This window comes from Staurois parvus, unplaced genomic scaffold (genome assembly GCF_062004578.1).
Source record: "Staurois parvus isolate SC_StPar_1 unplaced genomic scaffold, SC_StPar_1.0 ptg000696l, whole genome shotgun sequence".
Classification (NCBI taxonomy): Eukaryota; Metazoa; Chordata; class Amphibia; order Anura; family Ranidae; genus Staurois; species Staurois parvus.
The window spans coordinates 2,703,750-2,722,641 of NW_028318492.1; the positions used below are offsets into that span (position 1 = coordinate 2,703,750).

Consider the following 18,892-nt stretch of genomic DNA (forward strand, 5'->3'; position numbering starts at 1 on the left):
AATGCACACAAATTCAATATAATACTCGATTTTTGGTAAAATAAAAAAGATGGGATTGAGCCGACTGAATAGACACCAAAAATGTCAAGATTTTAAATTTGCAAACCCTTGAATTGGCAACAAAGTACATTACCTAAAAATCTCCATAGGCAATGCTTTAAAAAGCCTTCACAGGTTACCAGTTTAGAGTTAAATGTAAGCTCTACAAACAGGACCAATGTGCGCGGTCGAATTTGCAGGTGAACATGGGGGGGGGGGGGCGTTAAAAAAAATTTATATATATATATATATATATATATATATATATATATATATATATATATAAAATTTTTTTTTTTTACTCCATTTCTTCTTTATTTTTTAAATTCAACTTTATTGTCACCATAAGGAATGAACATCATCTCTTGTGGGTACAGCCCTCCGGTTTGATCGGCTGGCTGGCTGGCACAGGCCAGTAAGCAAACAACTAAAACTGGAAGTGACATAATACAAATCGCTTCTGGCTTCAATCGTCAAAGAGGAACAGGAGTAACGGATGTTCCTCCCTGTCCCCTGTCTGCATCCAGTCCGACTGAGTGTAGTTGTCCAGGTGGAAAGGTGGCAGGCATGCCCTCTATAAGTGATCAGGCAGCTGTATAGCCTCTCTGATCACTTGTACATGAAAGCCCATTGCCAGCACCAAATTTCGATACAAAAATTATGGCTACAGCGGCAGCCATATTCCTAATATAACCACTTGTTCCCAAGGACATTCGTGCACATCCTAGAGACAGGAAGCGGTTAGTCAATAATAATAGTATTGTAAACCACAAAAGTAGTGCTTTTTTTTCAGAATCTTACCTCTGTTTTTTTTCTCATCCTCATTGACTTTTTGGGATTTCTTTAAATATTCTTCTTTCAGTTCAATTTGATATCTATAATAAATTATAGAAACAAAGGATTGATTTCCCTGTGACAATAGCAATACAATGAAAAGAAAAAATCCATTTAGAATGTGTTCATAAATAGCGGTGTGGACCACAATATAAACTCATAAGATAAGACCAAGATCAAAGAGCCTATATACAGTATTTTAATATATACAGAAGGTAAATATAGAAGACAACCAAGCTAACAGTATTCCACAGCTGTGCTGACTAAAGTTGGCCATACACTAGTAAACTTTTGTTTTAAAAACAATTGTTCATTCTCCTAATCGTTAGTGTGGTCAAATTGATGTTTGTTTTTTTATCACAGTGACAACAAGATTTGAAGGAGCAGGATGGAACATTTAATTTCCAACAGTGAATGTGGATTTCATTCAGGAAAGTCCATTCACTCCAACTGATAGTACTTTTAAATGACATCTGTCATGTAATCAAATGTACTGATGAGAATTTTCATGATCGTTCATATACAAATCTACTAGTGTATGGCCAGCTTAAAGTGGTTCTAAAGCCCTATGGTTTTTCACCTAAATGCATTCTATGCATTAAGGTGATAAATTTTATGTGCTGCAGCTGCACCCCAGCCCCCCCCCCCCTTTTTTCTTACATGAGCCCGATCCAATCCAACTTTGGGGCAGCACAGTGGCTAAATGGTTAGCACTTCCGCCTGGCATTACTAGGGTCGTTGGATCGAATCCCAGCCATGGCACCTCCTGCCTGGAGTTTGCATGTTCTCTCTGTGCCTGCGTGGGTTTCCTCCAGGTACTCCGGTTTCCTCCCACACTCCAAAGACATGCTGGTAGGTGAATTGGATCCGGTCTAAAAAAATTGTCCTAGTATGTGTATGTATGAATGTAAGCTAGGGACCTTAGATTGTACACCCCTTGAGGGTTAGGTACTGATGTGAATGTACAATATATATATGTAAAGCGCTGCGTAAATTGACGGCACTATATAAGTACCTGAAATAAATAAATAATGTGCACGAGAGCAGCGGCTCTAGCCGCTGTCTTTCTCCTCATTGGGCAGACTGATAGCAGCGGAGGCCATTAGCTCACGCTGGTATCAATCAAATGCTGTGACATGTGCAGCGGGGGGCAGGGTCGAGTGATTCACTCTGTTTCAATGGATACAGACAGGGCAGCTCGGGAGTGAGCATGCACAGATGCCCCTATGGAAAGCTGCTTTCCATGGGGCACCCACCGAAGAGGAGGGGCCTGGAGCGCCGGCGGGACCCCAGAAGAAGAGGATCGGGGCTACACTGTGGAAAAGCATTGCACAGAAGTGGAGAGTATGGACATGTTTGTTATTTTAATTTAAAAAAAAAAAGAAAAGTTTAATAACATGTTAAGGCAAAAAAACAAAACAAAAAAACCCTACAAACAAACCAGATGTTACGAGAAAGACAGTTATAATGAGGTTACTCAAATATTCAGACCGTAGGAGCTCATTTTTTAATTTCTGGTCGAATGTGTCTTCAATGTTCTTTACTTCCAGCTCTCTCTTCCTGAGAAAATCGTCCATGGTTTTGTTCTTCTCTTCCTGTAACCTTTGGGCACTAAAAGAAAAAGTATTCCTGAGTAAAGATTTTGAAAATGCCATGCCACACAGCAGGTACAAGTCACAACTAAAAAAAATGTTTATGTATCGGAGGAATGTAGACTCCTCATCTACGCTTCCAAGATCTGTGAAAAAGACAGGGCAAACAAGAGCATATTAAAGGGATCTTGTACTGAGGAATTATGGACAATTGTGTTACTGAGCTGTCCTTTTGAAAGTGCTAGTTCCCTGGCTGTCATGCAGACCTAAGAGCTAAAAGTATTTCCAGAGTTAGGCAGCCCAAAAATTATTCTTCTTTTCCTTCAACCAACATGTTGAATGAAAAAAAATAAATGACCCGATTCCCCACATCCACAGACTCGATGTGAGTGGGATATTCACTCCTGCTAAGCTATTGTGTTCTGTGAGAAGACTTCCATGCCATCAGAACACACTGATCGGCACTGCCAGCTATAGCCAGTGGCACCAATCCAGCAGGATTAATCCAACAGGCTGATTGTATAGCAGTCAATTGGTCGATTGACTTCTGTATAACCAGGGTGTCATTACAGGACTTGAAATTTGTCCGGTCCCTGCTGAATTGGCCAAATGGCGATCCATGTATAGCCAGCTTTACTGACCTAGATGAACAATGCAAATTAGGAGTTTTGACTTCACTCTGGTTTTCCTGATTGAAAGTATTGAAGCCACGGACAATCAGGCAACTAGAAATTTCATAAGGAGGTTCAGGTTTCTTTCACCCTTTCCCCTTTTATTACTGACTGTTGTAATAAAATGACCGCTAGGGGAAGCGATTATTCTGAGGGGACTTTTCTTTTTTGCACATGCATCATTATTGTTCTTTTCTTGAGTTACAGTGCGTGCATTATACAGTACATACAATCAAAGCAAGGGGTAACAATTTGTGTGAACTCATTTATGAATGAACATGATTTTAAATGCTCTTCTCTTTGCTGATAGAGCATAGGCAAAAGGCACAGAGCCAATCATACAATCTATCTCTTAACCCCTTCCCGTCTGCCCTATAGCAAAAATACTGCTACAGGGCAACACGGTGCGCAAGATCACGTATATAGACATGATTTTGCATTTAGGTGGGGGGGGCGTGTGGGCCCTACCCATGGTGCCATTCGCGGCCGTGGCTTTCAATCACCGGGTCCCGGTCGGTGATTCCTCGACTGCGCCCAGTGATTGCCAAGCATCTCCGACAGGGACGAGAACTGTTTGTAAACTGTAAACAAAACAGATCTCCCCCCTGTCAGCTCATGCACACTGCACAGCCATTCAAAGCAGTGTGCTTACAGTGAAGCACACAGACACAGCCCCAAGTAAAACAGCACACAATTAGCCCTTTGTTCGCACCACATGCTAACCCCTTCCTGCCCAGTGCCATTAGTACAGTGTGTGCTTTTTATCAGTACTGATCACTGTATTGGTGTCACTGGGGATGTCAGTGACACCAAGTAAGTTCCCCCCAGTGTCAGAATGTCTGCCGCAGTCCCACTATAAGTCACTGATTGCCGCCATTACTAGTAAAAAAATAAATAAATAAGAAATCCCAGTATATATACTGCTAGAACGTTCACGTAAACCAATTAATTTACACGTATTGCGATTTTTTTTTTTTTTTTTTAGCAAAGACATGGAGCAGAATACATTTTAGCCTAAATGTATGATGAAATTTGATTTCTTAAATTTTTTTACTGGACATGTTTAATAGCAAAAAGTGAAAAATATTGTTTTATTTTCTCAAAATTGTTGGTCTTTTTTTTTGTTATAGCGCAAAAAAAAAAATTTTGAAAAAAAACTCACAGGCGATCAAATACCACTGAAAGAAAGCTCCATTCGTGAGGGAAAAAAAGGACGTAAATTTCATTTGGGTAAAGAATTGCATGACCGAGCAATTGTCAGTTAAAGTAATGCAGTGCCATAACACAAAAAATGGCCTGGTCAGGAAGGGGGGTAAATCCTCAGGAGGGCAAGTGGGAATCATAGCAATCACAAATGTAAACAGCACAACAGTTTTATATGTGAGCCTTCCCTTCCCTTCCACTCACAACAAAGGAAGTAAGAACTAATGAATGAATGAATAATTTATTAATAAAAGATCACAGGCAGGCATCCTTTGATTGTAGGATCATTTAGCTGCTGCAATTAAGCTTTTCAATACATTTCTCTCCTATATATCACAGTATGTGAGACGTCTTAGTGTGAGATCTGTATATCAACCCCTTCACCTCCCTTATCCTGCACATCTGCTCAACAACTCCCTCATCTCCATCCTTCCTCTCCTCTCTTCGTGCTCTGTTCATTAATCATGAGCTTTAACAAGTGCAGCATTACTAAGCTAAGCTCCACGTTTTAAAGACTTTTCCACTCAACACGAATATTTACGTTTTGCATGGAGGAGTGTAGGCTGAATTTCCTTCTATCCAAAAGATGCTAATGACAAAATTTGTGCCAAGTTTTCAGTTCCGCTCATCTTTAGGCCTTGTTCACAGCAGCAGCAGAAAACCGCAGGTCTCAGCAAGACACACAGGAAACAATTGACAAAAGTCAAAAATATAGTTTTTTTTTCTCAAAATTGTCGGTCTTTTTTTTTTTTTTTTTTTTATAGCGAAAAAAAAAAAAAAAATGCACATACCACCGAAAGAAAGCACTATTTGTGGGTAAAAAAAAAAGGACGTAAATTTCATTTGGGTGCATGACCACACAATCGTCAGTTAAAATAACGCAGTGCAGTAATGCAAACAATGGCCTGGCCAGGAAGGGCAGTAAATCCTCAGAAGGGCAAGTGGTTATTAATATTATTAATAACATAAACCATACAGCTCAAAAGCTTCCATTCGTTGACGGAGTTCAATTTCCCGACTTCGTACCACCTCAATCTCCTTCAGCAGACTTTGCCTCTGTGCATACACTTCCTTGGATTCAATCTGTGAACACAACATGAAAAGAGATAATCTACCAATAGATATCTGGTGGTTTTGTAACTAAGAGTTCCAACATGCCCTGCCAATCAAATTTTCTGCACAGTCAGCAAGGGAACTGGAAAAGAAAGATAGCGTTGTAATTTCACAGCAAATGGAGATCTAACATTTGCCAATAACTGGTCTATATTATATTACTGACTGTTTGCAACTGAATAAAAAATATTATTACTTAAATTGATTGTAAAGCTTAATTTTTTTAAATTAAAATAATAAACGTTATAGTTACCTGCTCAGTGCAGCGGTTTTGCACAAAACAGCCCCGATTCTCCTCTTCTCGGGTCCCCCATGGCACTCCTGGCTCCCCCTCTTCTAAGTGCGTAATCATAGGAAGCCGCTTCCTATGGGGGGGTGCACCTGTGGGCTTGCACCCGGGCCGGGCTGTGTCTCAACCACACTCCCTTATAACAGGGCTCCCACTGCAATCAATCATAGCCAGTATGGAGGAAACGGGGCAAGGCGAACTCTGCGCATCACTGGAGTGGATTGCTAGGGGGGCACTCGGCAGGGGGAGGAGCCAGGAGCTCCGGCGGGGGACCCCAGAAGAGAAGGATCAGGGCTAATCTGTGCAAAACCATTGTTCAGAGCAGGAAAGCAAGACATGTTTATTATTTTAAAGAAAAAAAATTGAGGTTTAGAATCACTTCTTCCTCTCCAAGGATGTTAAACTCATAGCAAGGATTTCTAATGCTTTCAGCTTCAAGCAGTTTTGTTGAAACTTTCAAAGCAACCTTCAACTCTAGATTGTTGAACACAGCGCTTAATGGGAGTGCTGTCACATGAATCAAGCGGCTTTAATCTAGTTTCAAGCAATGCTGAAGTTTATTGAAGCCTGCTAGTGCTTTGTTTAACCGCCTCTTGCCCGCCAGATAAGGAAATGACAGGCACAAGGCAGTTCTCTTGTTCTGGGAGGACGTCATATGATGTCCTCCCACTCTAACCGCACATGCGTGGCTCCGGGGGCACGCAGCATGGCGATCGGTGGTGCTCTGTGTCCCTCGGACACAGCGGATCACCGATCAATGGAAAGAGCCGAAGATGTCGGCTCAGTCATGTGATCAACTGTGTCCAATCACAGCTGTACACATATAAATAAGGAAATGCCGGTTATCAGCATTTCTCTCCTCACGAGCTGTCACGCTGTAAGCTCGAGAGGAGAGCAGAGCCGGTAATCGGCATTCCTCAGATGGGACATGTACAGTGTGCCCTGATGATCAGTATAGCCCCAGCAGTGCCACCTGTCAGTGTACATCAATGCCACCTGCCAGTCCCCATCAGTGCCTCATCAATGCCACATATCAGTGCCTACCAGTGCACATCAATTCCACATTTCAGTGCCCATCTGAGCTGCCTTTCAGTGTCACCTATCAGTGCCACCTATCAATGCCAGTCAGTGCCACCTATCAGTGCTGCCAATCAGTGCCATATGAGTGCTGCCTTTCAGTGCCCATCAGTCATGCCTGTCAATGCCCATCAGTGCCACCTACCAGTAACTCCTCATCAGTGCCACCTATCAATGCCCATCAGCGCAGCCTATCAGTGCCCATCAATGCACCCTCATTAGCGCACAAAAAAAACCACTTATTTACAAAATTTTAGAACAAAAACTAAGAAAAAACTTTTTTTTTTTTCAAAATTTTCAGTTGTTTTTGGTTTGTTTAGGAAAAAATAAAAAGCCAGAAGCGATTAAATACTACCAAAAGAAAGATCTATCTGTCTCAAAAAAATGATAGTTCATATGGGTACAGTGTTGCATGACCGCGCAATTGTCATTCAAAGTGTGAGAGCGCTGAAAGCTGAAAATTGGCCTGGGCAGGAAGGGGTTATAAGTGCCCTGTAGGCAAGTGGTTAAAGCGACACCCTACATTACCATTTAGGATCTGTATCCATGTATATCTATGGTCAAAATCTAAAGTCCTATTAATCTGAATGATCTTGACGGTTTTATACTTACTTTATGAAGCTGACCACACATTTACTTCCTTGAATTCTGTGACATGTTTTCACTACGCCCTGTGAGTAGGCAATTTCAAAGAGCCTGCCTTCTGAACTACAGAAGTGCTGCAAAAAGCTTTAGGAGGAGGAACCAGTACAGGAATCATTGCTTGCAAGTAGTAAGGTACCATGGGATATGTAGTCCTTAGAAATTGAAGGTAAAATGTACAGAATTTGCAAAGCATTGCTGGAAATCCAGAAGATGTGGAACGAGATGGCCAGCAGACAGGCAGCACTCACAGCAAGAAAGGAGATTTTTCAAGGAAGATTATATTGAATTGTCAAAATAAATATTGTTATTGCAATGCTAAGTCAAATGAAAGTGTATGCTGTAACCAGACTCATTTAAAACATCCTCAAACTGACCCTCAAGACTGCTTTAAAAGCGTCAACAAAACTACTTGAAGCTTGCATAAAGCTTTACAAATGCTTTGTAAAAGCATGCAGTACACAGTGGGGGAGATTTACCAAAGCTGGTTCACTCAGAATCTGGTGCAGCTGTGCACGGTATCCAATCAGCTTCTAATCTCAGCTTGTTCAATTAATGACTTCATGCCGACATAACACAAATATGCGGCCTCAGAGAACTGGGCTTTTTTTTCCATGGGGCCGCATATTTGCGTACCTGTCTTTGTGCTGGGAACGCGCTGCACAGTGCACTCCCAGCACAAAGATTGGGGTGTCACTGAGAGCCCTGGGTCCCGTTCTAACGGTCAGGACCCAGAACTCCCGATTCCGGGTCACATGACCACTGTGATAGCCTTTGATTGGCTATCACAGTGATCAGTCACTGTACAGCCCGCCTCCCTTGTTTTTTTTTTTTTTTCTCTATGAATGGAGTAGAGAGATACATTGTATCTCTCTCTCTCTTCTTGCATAGAGAAAAAAACAAAAACTGTTTGTTAAAACAAAAAAGATAAATAAATAGTAAAAAATAAAAAAAAAAAAAAAATAAAAAAATACCTAGATCAAGGTCTGATCTAGTTCAGTGCCAGGGTTAGTGTTTGGGTCAAGGTCAGGATTTTTTTTTTTAAATTGGTATCAGTGTCAGTGTGTTTTAGGTAAAAAAAAAAAAAAACAAAAAAAACAAAATGTGCACTATTGTTTCTGGGCTGTAATACAAGCACAAACAACAAATAACATACACATATATGGTATCGCTGCGATTGTCAAGAGCTGGAAAATGTATTTTGGGTTGTTCTTTGATGGTAGGTTATGGTAGTAACAAGAAACACACAGCTGAATTTAAAAATCATAATTTTGTTTACCATTTTGGGCCAGTTTTCCTTTGATAATAACAAAAAAAAAAATCAGGAGATACCCGTTACCATTTACCACCAAATAAAAGCCCAATTTGTCCAGTAAAAAGCAAGGTATAATCCACCTGGATGTACAAAGTAGTTGTGATGATATGTACCGTTTTACTAACACATGTCAGTGTTGCAAAATTGTGCTTAGGCGTTAAGATTTGTTTTACACTTAGGTGTGAAGGGGTTAAGCTTTATCAACAAAACCTGGAAGCTGATTGGTTTCCATGCAGAAGTGCACAACATTCCGAGTCAACCAGTTTTAGTAAATAAACCCCACTGTATACAAGCTGAAGCCTGTGTAAGCAAGGCCTAAACCAGCTATTTAAAAACAGAACAATCACACAAATACTAAATACGAAATGTGATAAACACACTATGGAAAAATACATTTTTTATGTCATACAAACCTCCTGCTGTCTTTGAAGCCTCTCTATAGCGTTCTTCTCTCGTGTCACTAATCCTTCCATCTTGGACTGGTAAGTTTTCTCCAATTCTCTCCGCAAAGCAGCAATCTCCTTCTGACATTTTTCTCTTTCTTCCAATTTAATTTTTGCAATCTCAACATCTTTGAAATGTTTTAGCTGGTAAAAAAACAGACATTGCTTATTTCTACAGCAACAGGTGCATTCCTGAATACTGATTATTTGATCTGGAGCACAGTACCCCGTACTGATTTTACATCACTGATCATTTAGCACCTTAAAAGTAGGAACCAAGTTTTTTCTTTTTTACATATACTGTTCATATGATAACATTTTTGTTGCTAGTGTTGCCATATCATCATGCGTCTCTGTAACTATACCAAAGCTTAAAGTTTATAGATGGTCAAAATGTAAAATCATATACTTATTTCCACATTGTATTTCAATTATTTCTAGCCTACTCCTATTAACCTGGATGATCGTGTAGTTTAAAAGCATACTTTTTGAAGACTATACACACACACACACACACACACACACACACACATTTGCTTCCTTGAAATTAGTGACGCGTATTCATTGTGCCCAGTAAGATGGACCTTCTGTGTTGCACATTTTGACGAAGCAGGCCTTCTGAACTGCAGAGGTCCACTCCCTCAAAAGAATTAATGGCACCGTTACACATACACATCTTCAAAACGGCAGTGCATTTGTGCGTGAAAACAAGCAATTTTGTGTGTGTTCCCGCTATACAGAAAAGTGTGAATGAAGCCTAAGTAACCTAGCCAGTCCTCCTTCCTTCTCGCTGAGAAGAGAGAAGGCAATAGTCACTTTTAGCGCTGCATTTTCCTGTTTATATATAGGCAATAGTCACTGCATGGATACAGCTTCAATTCAGTTGAATGTCCCTATGAAACTGGCAGTGGACAGATGTTTCCCTATTCCTAGTGCTTTCCATCTTGTAGTAATCTAGTAAACATACTAACCTTTTGAGTCATCTCTTCCTGAAGCTGTTCTTCAAGTTCTCTGCGATACTCAGTCAGTTTTCCTTCCAGGGACTCAAACTTAGGACGCTTTGGATACAGTTCATCAAACTGTTCATCAATGAATTTAAGTTTCTCCACTAAATGAAGATAAACAATTGAAGGGTAGGAATACTTTGTTTAGTCCAAAGAGCAAGCTGGGTAACTTTAAACCACAGTTCAACCACAATTCATTTTCATTACACCAGTGAATAAGTATGCAGATAAATCAATGTCTTTAGAAATATTGAGACAAGGGTGTATGGAACACTGAGACTTCATACTATCAAATAATAAAATATAATCTCTCACAAATATCTAAATATGGACAAGTGGTAACTGTGACACAACTGTGACACCTGTTATCAGGTACAACCAGGGGCGGACTGACAACTCATGGGGCCCCTGGGCAATAGGGGATCATGGGGCCCCTGTATCCTTGCCCAAACTCAAAAAAGCCTATGAAAAATGTACCAGGGGCATCTCATGGGGCCCCCTATTGACCCCGGGCCCTCGGGCAGTACCCAAGTTTCCAAATGGTCAGTCCACCCCTGGGTACAACTTTCTAATAATATTCTGACATACCTCTCACATTTCACAAATCCCATTAACACAATGATTACGATAATATCACCTTTGCACACGATAAAGGGGTTTCCCCAGTGTAGATAAAAATGCCCCACTGCTCCCTGTATCAAAAAAAGAGGTGAATCCTTTGAAAACAACACTGGAGCATTGATCTGCCAATAATTTGCATTGATCACACCTCAAAAGTAATTCTTTGCTGAACGCAATACCTTCAACTATCTAGATCTCATAGAAAGAGCTGCAATATCACATTTTTGTAGAATGGCCTTGCAGGTAAAAACCACAGCAAATCCTGGTCCTGACAAAAACGGTAATACTCTCTACATTTGTTACACTAAATAACAAGGTAGAAGGAAATGAGGGTGTTTCTATTTCACTGGAAGCTCCCATTTTGTGACAATGATAACTACATTTAAAAAGTAAAAAGGTCTGTACCAATTGACTCTTGGTATGGTGATGTTGTGACCGTCTGTGTGTCAGCGTCTCTGCCATCTTTGCTCAGGTGGTGATCTATCAGCTCTGTCAATAATTGTAAGAGGAAGCCTGAAATTCAAAAAAATAAATATTCTTGAGCCATTTGGACTATGAAAGGTATAACTATACAGTAATAGATCCGATTATACATCAATATTAAACAAACATGGGGATGATCAGCAAAAAAGTAAACGCAGGCAATTCTTTTTCCACACAGTTTACAGTTAATTGGGACCAAGACAAGAGCTAGCAATATCTGATATATTTTTTTTTATTTGCCATCTGTGTTCCAATTGGATTTACCTAATTTTTACAGTGGTCACTGGAACAGGAGGTGAGGGCAAATCTCCCAGTGCAGACATTTGTTCCAGTGACAACACTCAAAAGGTGGTATTCTCACTTCTAGGAGATTTATGCTCATTTCCTTTTGTGACTCTGTAAGAAGAGGTGAGGGGGCGACACAGATATGAATGAAAGTCCACTGGAGTTACTATGAAAAAAAAATGTTTGTAAAGCCAAGTTTACACATGGTTTGTCTCTGAAAAGCAATCCACGGAGGAATAATTTTCAGAGGATGGCTACGAAGCTGCTTCCAGATGTTCAGCAGGCAATCCTGTTGCCTCATGAATGTTTTTTTTTCTTTACTGAACAGCAATTTGTAATGCAACTAATGCATGGCCCCATGGCGCTGCCTGTCAATCACACAAGTCATGTTAAATTTGCTGCGGTTGTGATTCAAAGCATCAGAGCCACAGACCCCTCTGGCTTTATGGTGGGTTTTAGATGGCCAGTCTGGAAATGGTAAAAACGCTGCTCAACTGCCTGTTTTAACCGCCCCATGATCAACCTGCATGAAAGAGGCCTAATTGTAAGGTTGCTTTGTCGTATACAGCTATTGGCTGAAGTCTGAAGGACAGCATGATACAACAACTTTTAAACTCCAGGAACCCTGTCGCTTTGGAACTTTACAAAAGGCATTCATAATAGACCAGGGCTTAAAATTTCAAGTCCTGAGCTACTAGCCAGGCCTTAGAGTTACTCGCCACCAACAAACACACACAAAACAGAGACACCTGTACACACACACACAGACATGTACATACACACACACGTACAGACACGCATACACACAGATACATGTACATACACAGAAATACACATGCACAGACACATGTACATACAGACACACAAAACACACATGTACACACACACACACATGTACAGATACATGTACATACACACAGACACATGTACAATTGTACATGCATACACAGACACACACAAACACACACACACACGTACACACACACACGTACACACACACACACACAAACACCCCCCCCCCCCCATAAAAAGTTGCAGTACTTCGTTGTTCACTCACAGATCCGGGTACTGCACTCTAGGGGGAGGCAGAGAGCACAGCACACACTCCTTGTTTTGCTTTCACTGCACTCAGCTATTGAGTAGTCTGACGGCTCCCAGTGCCAATGACAGATCCGGCCTGAGCTCCGCGCCTGCTCAGCAAGACGGCCCTGGGGGACACACTCCCACCATAATTTCCACTCGCCATTGGCGAGCAGGCGAGTGGAAATTTCAAGCCCTGTAATAGCCAATTTATGGTTTGGTTATAATATGATTAAACCCACAACAGAAGAAGTTAATCTTGTACAAAATAAAACAAAATTGCTTAAATGAAGAAAAAGCGTTATGGAAAATATGTTAAAACCCCTTCAGTAACATTTCCCAAATGTGTTGGAGACTTAGGTCCTTGTCTACAATTGTATGCTCGTGGCTAAGAAGAAAATAAGCATACCTCTTGCATCACTACTCTGTAGGGATAATGTCTGCAGGAAACACAAACAGAAGGCAGTTTACTAATATGGTAAGCTTTAATAAACATTAGAGAATATAAACGAATACAAAGAAACAGACATTACCAGAGAATTGTATAGCCTGCATTTTGGGTTGATTTTCATCATCTGCATTAGGTCATATGTATTAAAAACCTTAAAAACAAAAACGTAACCTAATGTTAAGTTATTTCAATTTATGTAATGCAATAAAAAAAACAGAAAGGAAAAAAAAATAGTACAGTTAAACCAAACACAACAACATCAAAGGCCAAACAGAAACATCTGCCTGTCACTGCTGGTCAATGCTGCTCCAAAAATCAATTCACATACGACATTTCAAGCCATAGCTATGAGGTGGTATGAAAAAGTTTCGAGATTAGTTTTGTAACACGCCAACAGATGGCAGCACAAGGCTGCATACACAGTCACAGGGACCACTGACCTTCATAAGTCAGTGAGACAAAACACATTGTCCTGTGTACATAAAGAGCTGTGCAACTGGTGCTATTCTGACCACGTGCATTACCATGTCTGCTATTTCATCATGGACAGCAAGTTAGAACAAAGAGCAAACGTGAAATTCTGCATGAAAACTTTACACCCAGGTTTCGTCACCAGTCACAGTGATGGAGTTCTTGGCAGACTTGCTCCTTCTGCTCCTGGGTCAGCAGCCTAGGGACGAACTTGGCAGCAACACAGCGCATGTTCAATTCACACGTGAGAATTGCCTGGACTATTCCGTATGACACACCGACAATTGCAGCAATGTTGTGGATTGTTCTCTGACGATCATCATGCAGAAGTTGCTGAATGGTTTCGATATTTTTGAGGGTTGAGCTCTTTAAAGGTCTTCCAGATCTCTCGTTATCTTCCAGTGATGTTCTTCTGCTCTTGAAGCGAGTGCCACTCAAAACACTTTGAACAACTCATTGCAGCATCGCCAGAAACTTGCCGAATCATGTCATATGTCTCTGTGGCAGATTTGCCAAGTTTTATGCAGAATTTCATGTTTGCTCTTTGTTCTAACTTGCTGTTCATGATGAAATAGCAGAAGTGGTAACACACGTGGTCAGAATAGCACCAGTTGCACAGCTCCCGATGTACACAGGACAATGTGTTTTGGCACACTGACTTATGAAGGTCGGTGCTTCCTGTGACTGTGCGTGCAGCCTTGGCCTGCCATCTGTTGGCATGTTACAAAACTAGTCTCAAAACTTTTTGATACCACCTTGTACATGAAGGTCCCCTATGTGAAACAACCTAAAGAGACTTTTTCATGTTCCTGCATTGGAATGTGATGCTTTTGGTATCCGACAAATGCAAGGGTCTGATGAGGACAGTTTGACCAAAAAAAAAAGTAAAGATTCCTCTCCCAATACAAATATTGAGAGGACTCTGAAAGAAACAGAATGTTGCATATGTCATCTGTCAGAAGCTTCCTACAAGTCTTTAATATGTGAACCTGTCACCCTGTAGCTTTACAAATAAATAGCTATATAAGCATACAAAGAGTAAAGTAAGACATATGGACCGGCATATTTGTTTTGCGTTATTGGCAAAGTACATAGTGAAGCCACAAGGATGAAAATGACAGGCTGGTATTCAACTTCTTAAAAAAAGTCATTGATGAACAATACCATAGCTCAACCAGGGTGGGGTATAGTCTGGCAGCCCTATGCGATGTTGCATATACGTTGTGCTTGGCATTGAAAATAACTGTTATTAACTTTATCTGAGCTCTGCATTGAGAATTTGGTGTGTAGAATGTGATACTGGGGTAGGATGGAAGTTTATTTTAAAATTATAGGCACCTTTTATATTAAGAGGTTGCTGCCTGTGTTACTATTGGGATGCCTATCAACATGTCAACTAAGCCATTTGGATTACCATACAATACAATTAAATATGTAAAGAAACATTAATTATATAGAAAGTGTGAAAAATACCAATGAATCAAACATGCGGTCAAGTACTGCAGCTTTTTCACTAAAAGGACATATACATGATAAAATGCACCTTACCTTTTCCTTCTCTAGTCCACACTCTGGATAAAAGACAGAGAGAGAATACTCATAACCACATCTTCTCATATGATCTGCTACCAGGCTGTTGCACACTTGATGTACCAAAGAGTTACTGGAAGTGTTTGAAGAATGGAGCTGCTCTTTATTATGCACAGGGGGGTTTAGATCTTGAATAAGCTGGTTTCGTAGCTGTGTCTAAAGAATTATATTAGAAGAATGTAAATTATTTGCAAACACACAAATTTCTTAGAGCCTGTTCACACTGGTGCGATTTTTAAAAATGCATATTGCGTTTTAATACATTGCGCTAAAATTGAACACAATGCATAATGCATTTTCATCATGGTCACCTGGAAAAAAAAACAAAACATGTGACTCAAACAATGCATGGTGCATTTTTGGTGTGTCTCCATTGACTATAATGGAAGGTGTGTTTTTGGTGCGTTTTTCAAACAGGGCACAAAAAGATGCAGCAAGCAGGACTTTAACAAAAAAAACAAAAAACATAGTACAGCGATGTGAATGTACGCTTTTTTCACGCTGGAACGGTGCATTTTAGTGCGGCAAAAGCGAGAGTGAGAGCAGGGCCTTACTGAAAAAAGTCAAACAAGTAATTTATTAAGTGGTTAATGAAGTCATGATTTTATACACAAAGGTGCTCACTAGCCTCAGAACCACCAGAAATGCAACAGAACTGGTGGAATAAAATCAGTCAAAAGGGATTTCTTGATAGTACTAATGAAAAGACTTTTAGGAAAAAATTTTTTTAGCTGTTCAGTGCTTTTGGATCTGTTAAAATAGGCATTACCAGAAAGGAAAAAAGCACCATAAATACAAAACTAGCAGTGTGTCACAACCATAAATATAATGATATTTAAATTTAGGAAACTTGGCATTAAATGAACTTTAAAAAACATGTCCTCAGTTACCTTTATAGTACAGATCTCCCACTGCAGATATGAGGCTGTAGGTAGAAAAATGCCTAGGCACATATACCAAGAAGTGCACTGCTATTTTTCAGGAAGAGATCAAGAAAAAAACATTTCAAAGTACCACTTAGATTCATGTAAAATTTCTAAATCTTTTCTAAAAAGTTGCACACAGACCCATTACTCTATCCAGTGTAAACACACCTAGCTTATTTTGGTGTCCTGGAACCACTGGTGCAGCGTACAGCTGCCAATAGGTGTGAACGGGTGTAGGTGGCTGTATACAGGTAAGTGCTGCTACTTGCGTAAAGTTGCACATGCATACAGATTTAATATCCCATACGCAGGTGGTAGTGCTACCATTGCAAATGACAGATCCTTGGTCAGGTGATGTTTGTAAAGAAATCAGCCAGAGATCAGCCATTTAGCTAGTGTGGCAGTAGTGCTAACATTGGTGCGGTGATACTACTACTACCACCACCAATAAATGACAGATCCCTGGCTGATGCATTTACAAAGCAACAGGCAGCCAGAGGTCTATAATTTAACTGCAATAGGGTTACGACTGCAAGATGACAGATCGCTGGCCAACTATTGTTTTTAAAAAAATGGCCAGTAATCTGTCATTTTGGTTAGGAGAAGCAGCAGGTAAAACATCTTTTGGGTGGCAGGATGACATAGATCTACAATCTTTATGGTTTTTCTAATAAAGGATTTTTTTTCCCCACAGTGTCAGTGTTTTTATTTACTTTCTAATTTCTTTTGTGAGTATATAGATTTTGTAAAGTTTATCCACTTACAAAGAAATGAAGGGTTTATAATTTTTTATTATAGGTGTATTATAAATGATAAAGACAGGATATCAACACAAAATCCAGAACAAAACACATAATACAAATGTCATAAATTGAGTTGTAGTTCAGTGAGTAAAATAAGTATTTGATCCCGTACCAACCAACAATAATTCTGGCTCCCACAGACTTGGCTATGTGCTCATGTGGTACACAGATTAGTCCTGTCAATTTAGGAAGGTGCTCCGAACGGTAACTTGTTATGTATATAAAGGACACCTGTCCACAGAATCTCTTTCTTCTACCACACCATCATTGGCAAGACCAAATAGCTGTCAAAGGATGTCAGGGACAAGATTGTAGACTTGCACAAAGGCTGGAATGGGCTACAAGATCATCAGCAAGAAGCTTGGTGAGAAGGAGACAACTGTTTTAGTGATAATTCGCAAATGGAGGAAATACAAAATAACCATCAATCACCCTCGGTCTGAAGCTCAATGCACGATTTCACATCATGGGGTTAGGATGATAATGAGAAAAGTGAGGGATCAGCCCATAACTACACGGGAGGAGCTTGTGAATGACCTTAAGGCAGTTGGGACCACAGTCTCCAAACAAACCATTGATAATACAATACGCCGCCATGGATTTAAATCCTGTAGCGCCCGAAAGGTCCCTCTCCTCAAGATGGCACATGTACAGGCCCATCTGAAGTTTTCCAATGAACATCTAAATGATTCAGAGAAGGATTGGGAGAAAGTGCTGTGATCAGATGAGACCAAAATTTAGCTCTTTGGCATGAACTCAACTAGCTGTGTTTGGAGGAAGAAAAATGCTGACTATAACCCTAAGACCACTATCCCTACAGTCAAGCACAGAGGTGGAAACATTATGCTTTGGGGCGGTTTCTCTGCTAGAGGTACAGGTCGACTTTGCCGCATTGAGGAACCAATGGACTGGGCCATGTATTGTAAAATCTTAGATGAGAACCTTCTTCCCTCAGCCAGAACACTGAAAATGGGTCATGGATAGGTCTTCCAGCATGGCAATGACCCAAAATATATCGCCAAGGCAACAAAGGAGTGGCTCAAGCAGAAGCACATTAAGGTCATGGAGTGGCCTTGCCAGTCTCCAGACCTTAATCCTATAGAAAATTTATGGAGGGAGCGGAGGCTTAGAGTTGCCAATTGACAGCCAAGAAATCTTAAGGATTTAAAAAAGATCTATAAAGAAGAGTGGACCAAATCCCTCCTGAGATGTATGCAAACCTGGTAACCAACTTCAAGAAACGTCTTACCTCTGTGCTTGCCAACAAGAGTTTCTCCACCAAGTATTAAGTAATGTTTTGCTTGGGGATGAAAAACTTATTTTACTCACTGAACTGCAACTCAACTTATAACATTCGTATTATGTGTTTTTTCTGGATTTTTGGTTGATATTCTGTCTCATCATTTAAAATACACCTATGATAAAAGTTATAAACCCTTCATTTCTTTGTAAGTGGGCAAACTGACAAAATCTGCAGGGGATCAGATAATTTTTTTCCCCACTGTAAATACACACACTCAAAAAGGTATACATACATAAACACAAACAGATTTTTGATTTTTCAGTCACCACAAAGGTCAGTGTTTTTAACAACTATCAGTTATTTTTGTGGGAACACTCACTGCCCCCCCCCTTTTTTGGCCACCCAAGCTGCGTGTCTGAATAAGGGTATTTTGTGAATTTTAAGAGGTACCCCCACAACTTTTTTTTTTTCTAGCTGGGACCATGTAACAGAAATGGTCATTGACATCACCCAGGATTCCCGGATGGTTTCTTTGCAAACAGAAGCTGTTACCTCCTCTAAGTGACAGATTTCCAATTGCTGTTTGTAAAGAAACATACAATTCACTATATGGTACTGCTCCGCAAATCCACATGTAGGCCTAGGACATCCCCAAAGCATGTTATTTAAAAGGAGTTTAATATTTTTATATGTTTAAACTCCATTTCACCCAAAAGG

The 18,892-nt window shown here is 40.2% G+C and overlaps 1 protein-coding gene across 2 annotated transcripts in view; it reads right to left on the minus strand.

Moving 5' to 3' along the window:
- The window catches only part of OFD1 (OFD1 centriole and centriolar satellite protein), a 71,667-nt gene that overhangs the window by 42,430 nt on the left and 10,345 nt on the right, over positions 1-18,892 (minus strand). For both annotated transcript variants that reach the window (XM_089652988.1, XM_089652987.1), the window contains exons 3-11: positions 15,162-15,359; positions 13,225-13,293; positions 13,101-13,131; positions 11,249-11,356; positions 10,190-10,326; positions 9,189-9,362; positions 5,316-5,422; positions 2,365-2,484; positions 841-914 (exon numbers count right to left, since the gene is read on the minus strand). In XM_089652988.1, the coding sequence (XP_089509114.1) occupies positions 841-914; positions 2,365-2,484; positions 5,316-5,422; positions 9,189-9,362; positions 10,190-10,326; positions 11,249-11,356; positions 13,101-13,131; positions 13,225-13,293; positions 15,162-15,359 (1,018 nt within the window). The remainder of the gene's footprint in view (positions 1-840; positions 915-2,364; positions 2,485-5,315; positions 5,423-9,188; positions 9,363-10,189; positions 10,327-11,248; positions 11,357-13,100; positions 13,132-13,224; positions 13,294-15,161; positions 15,360-18,892) is intronic.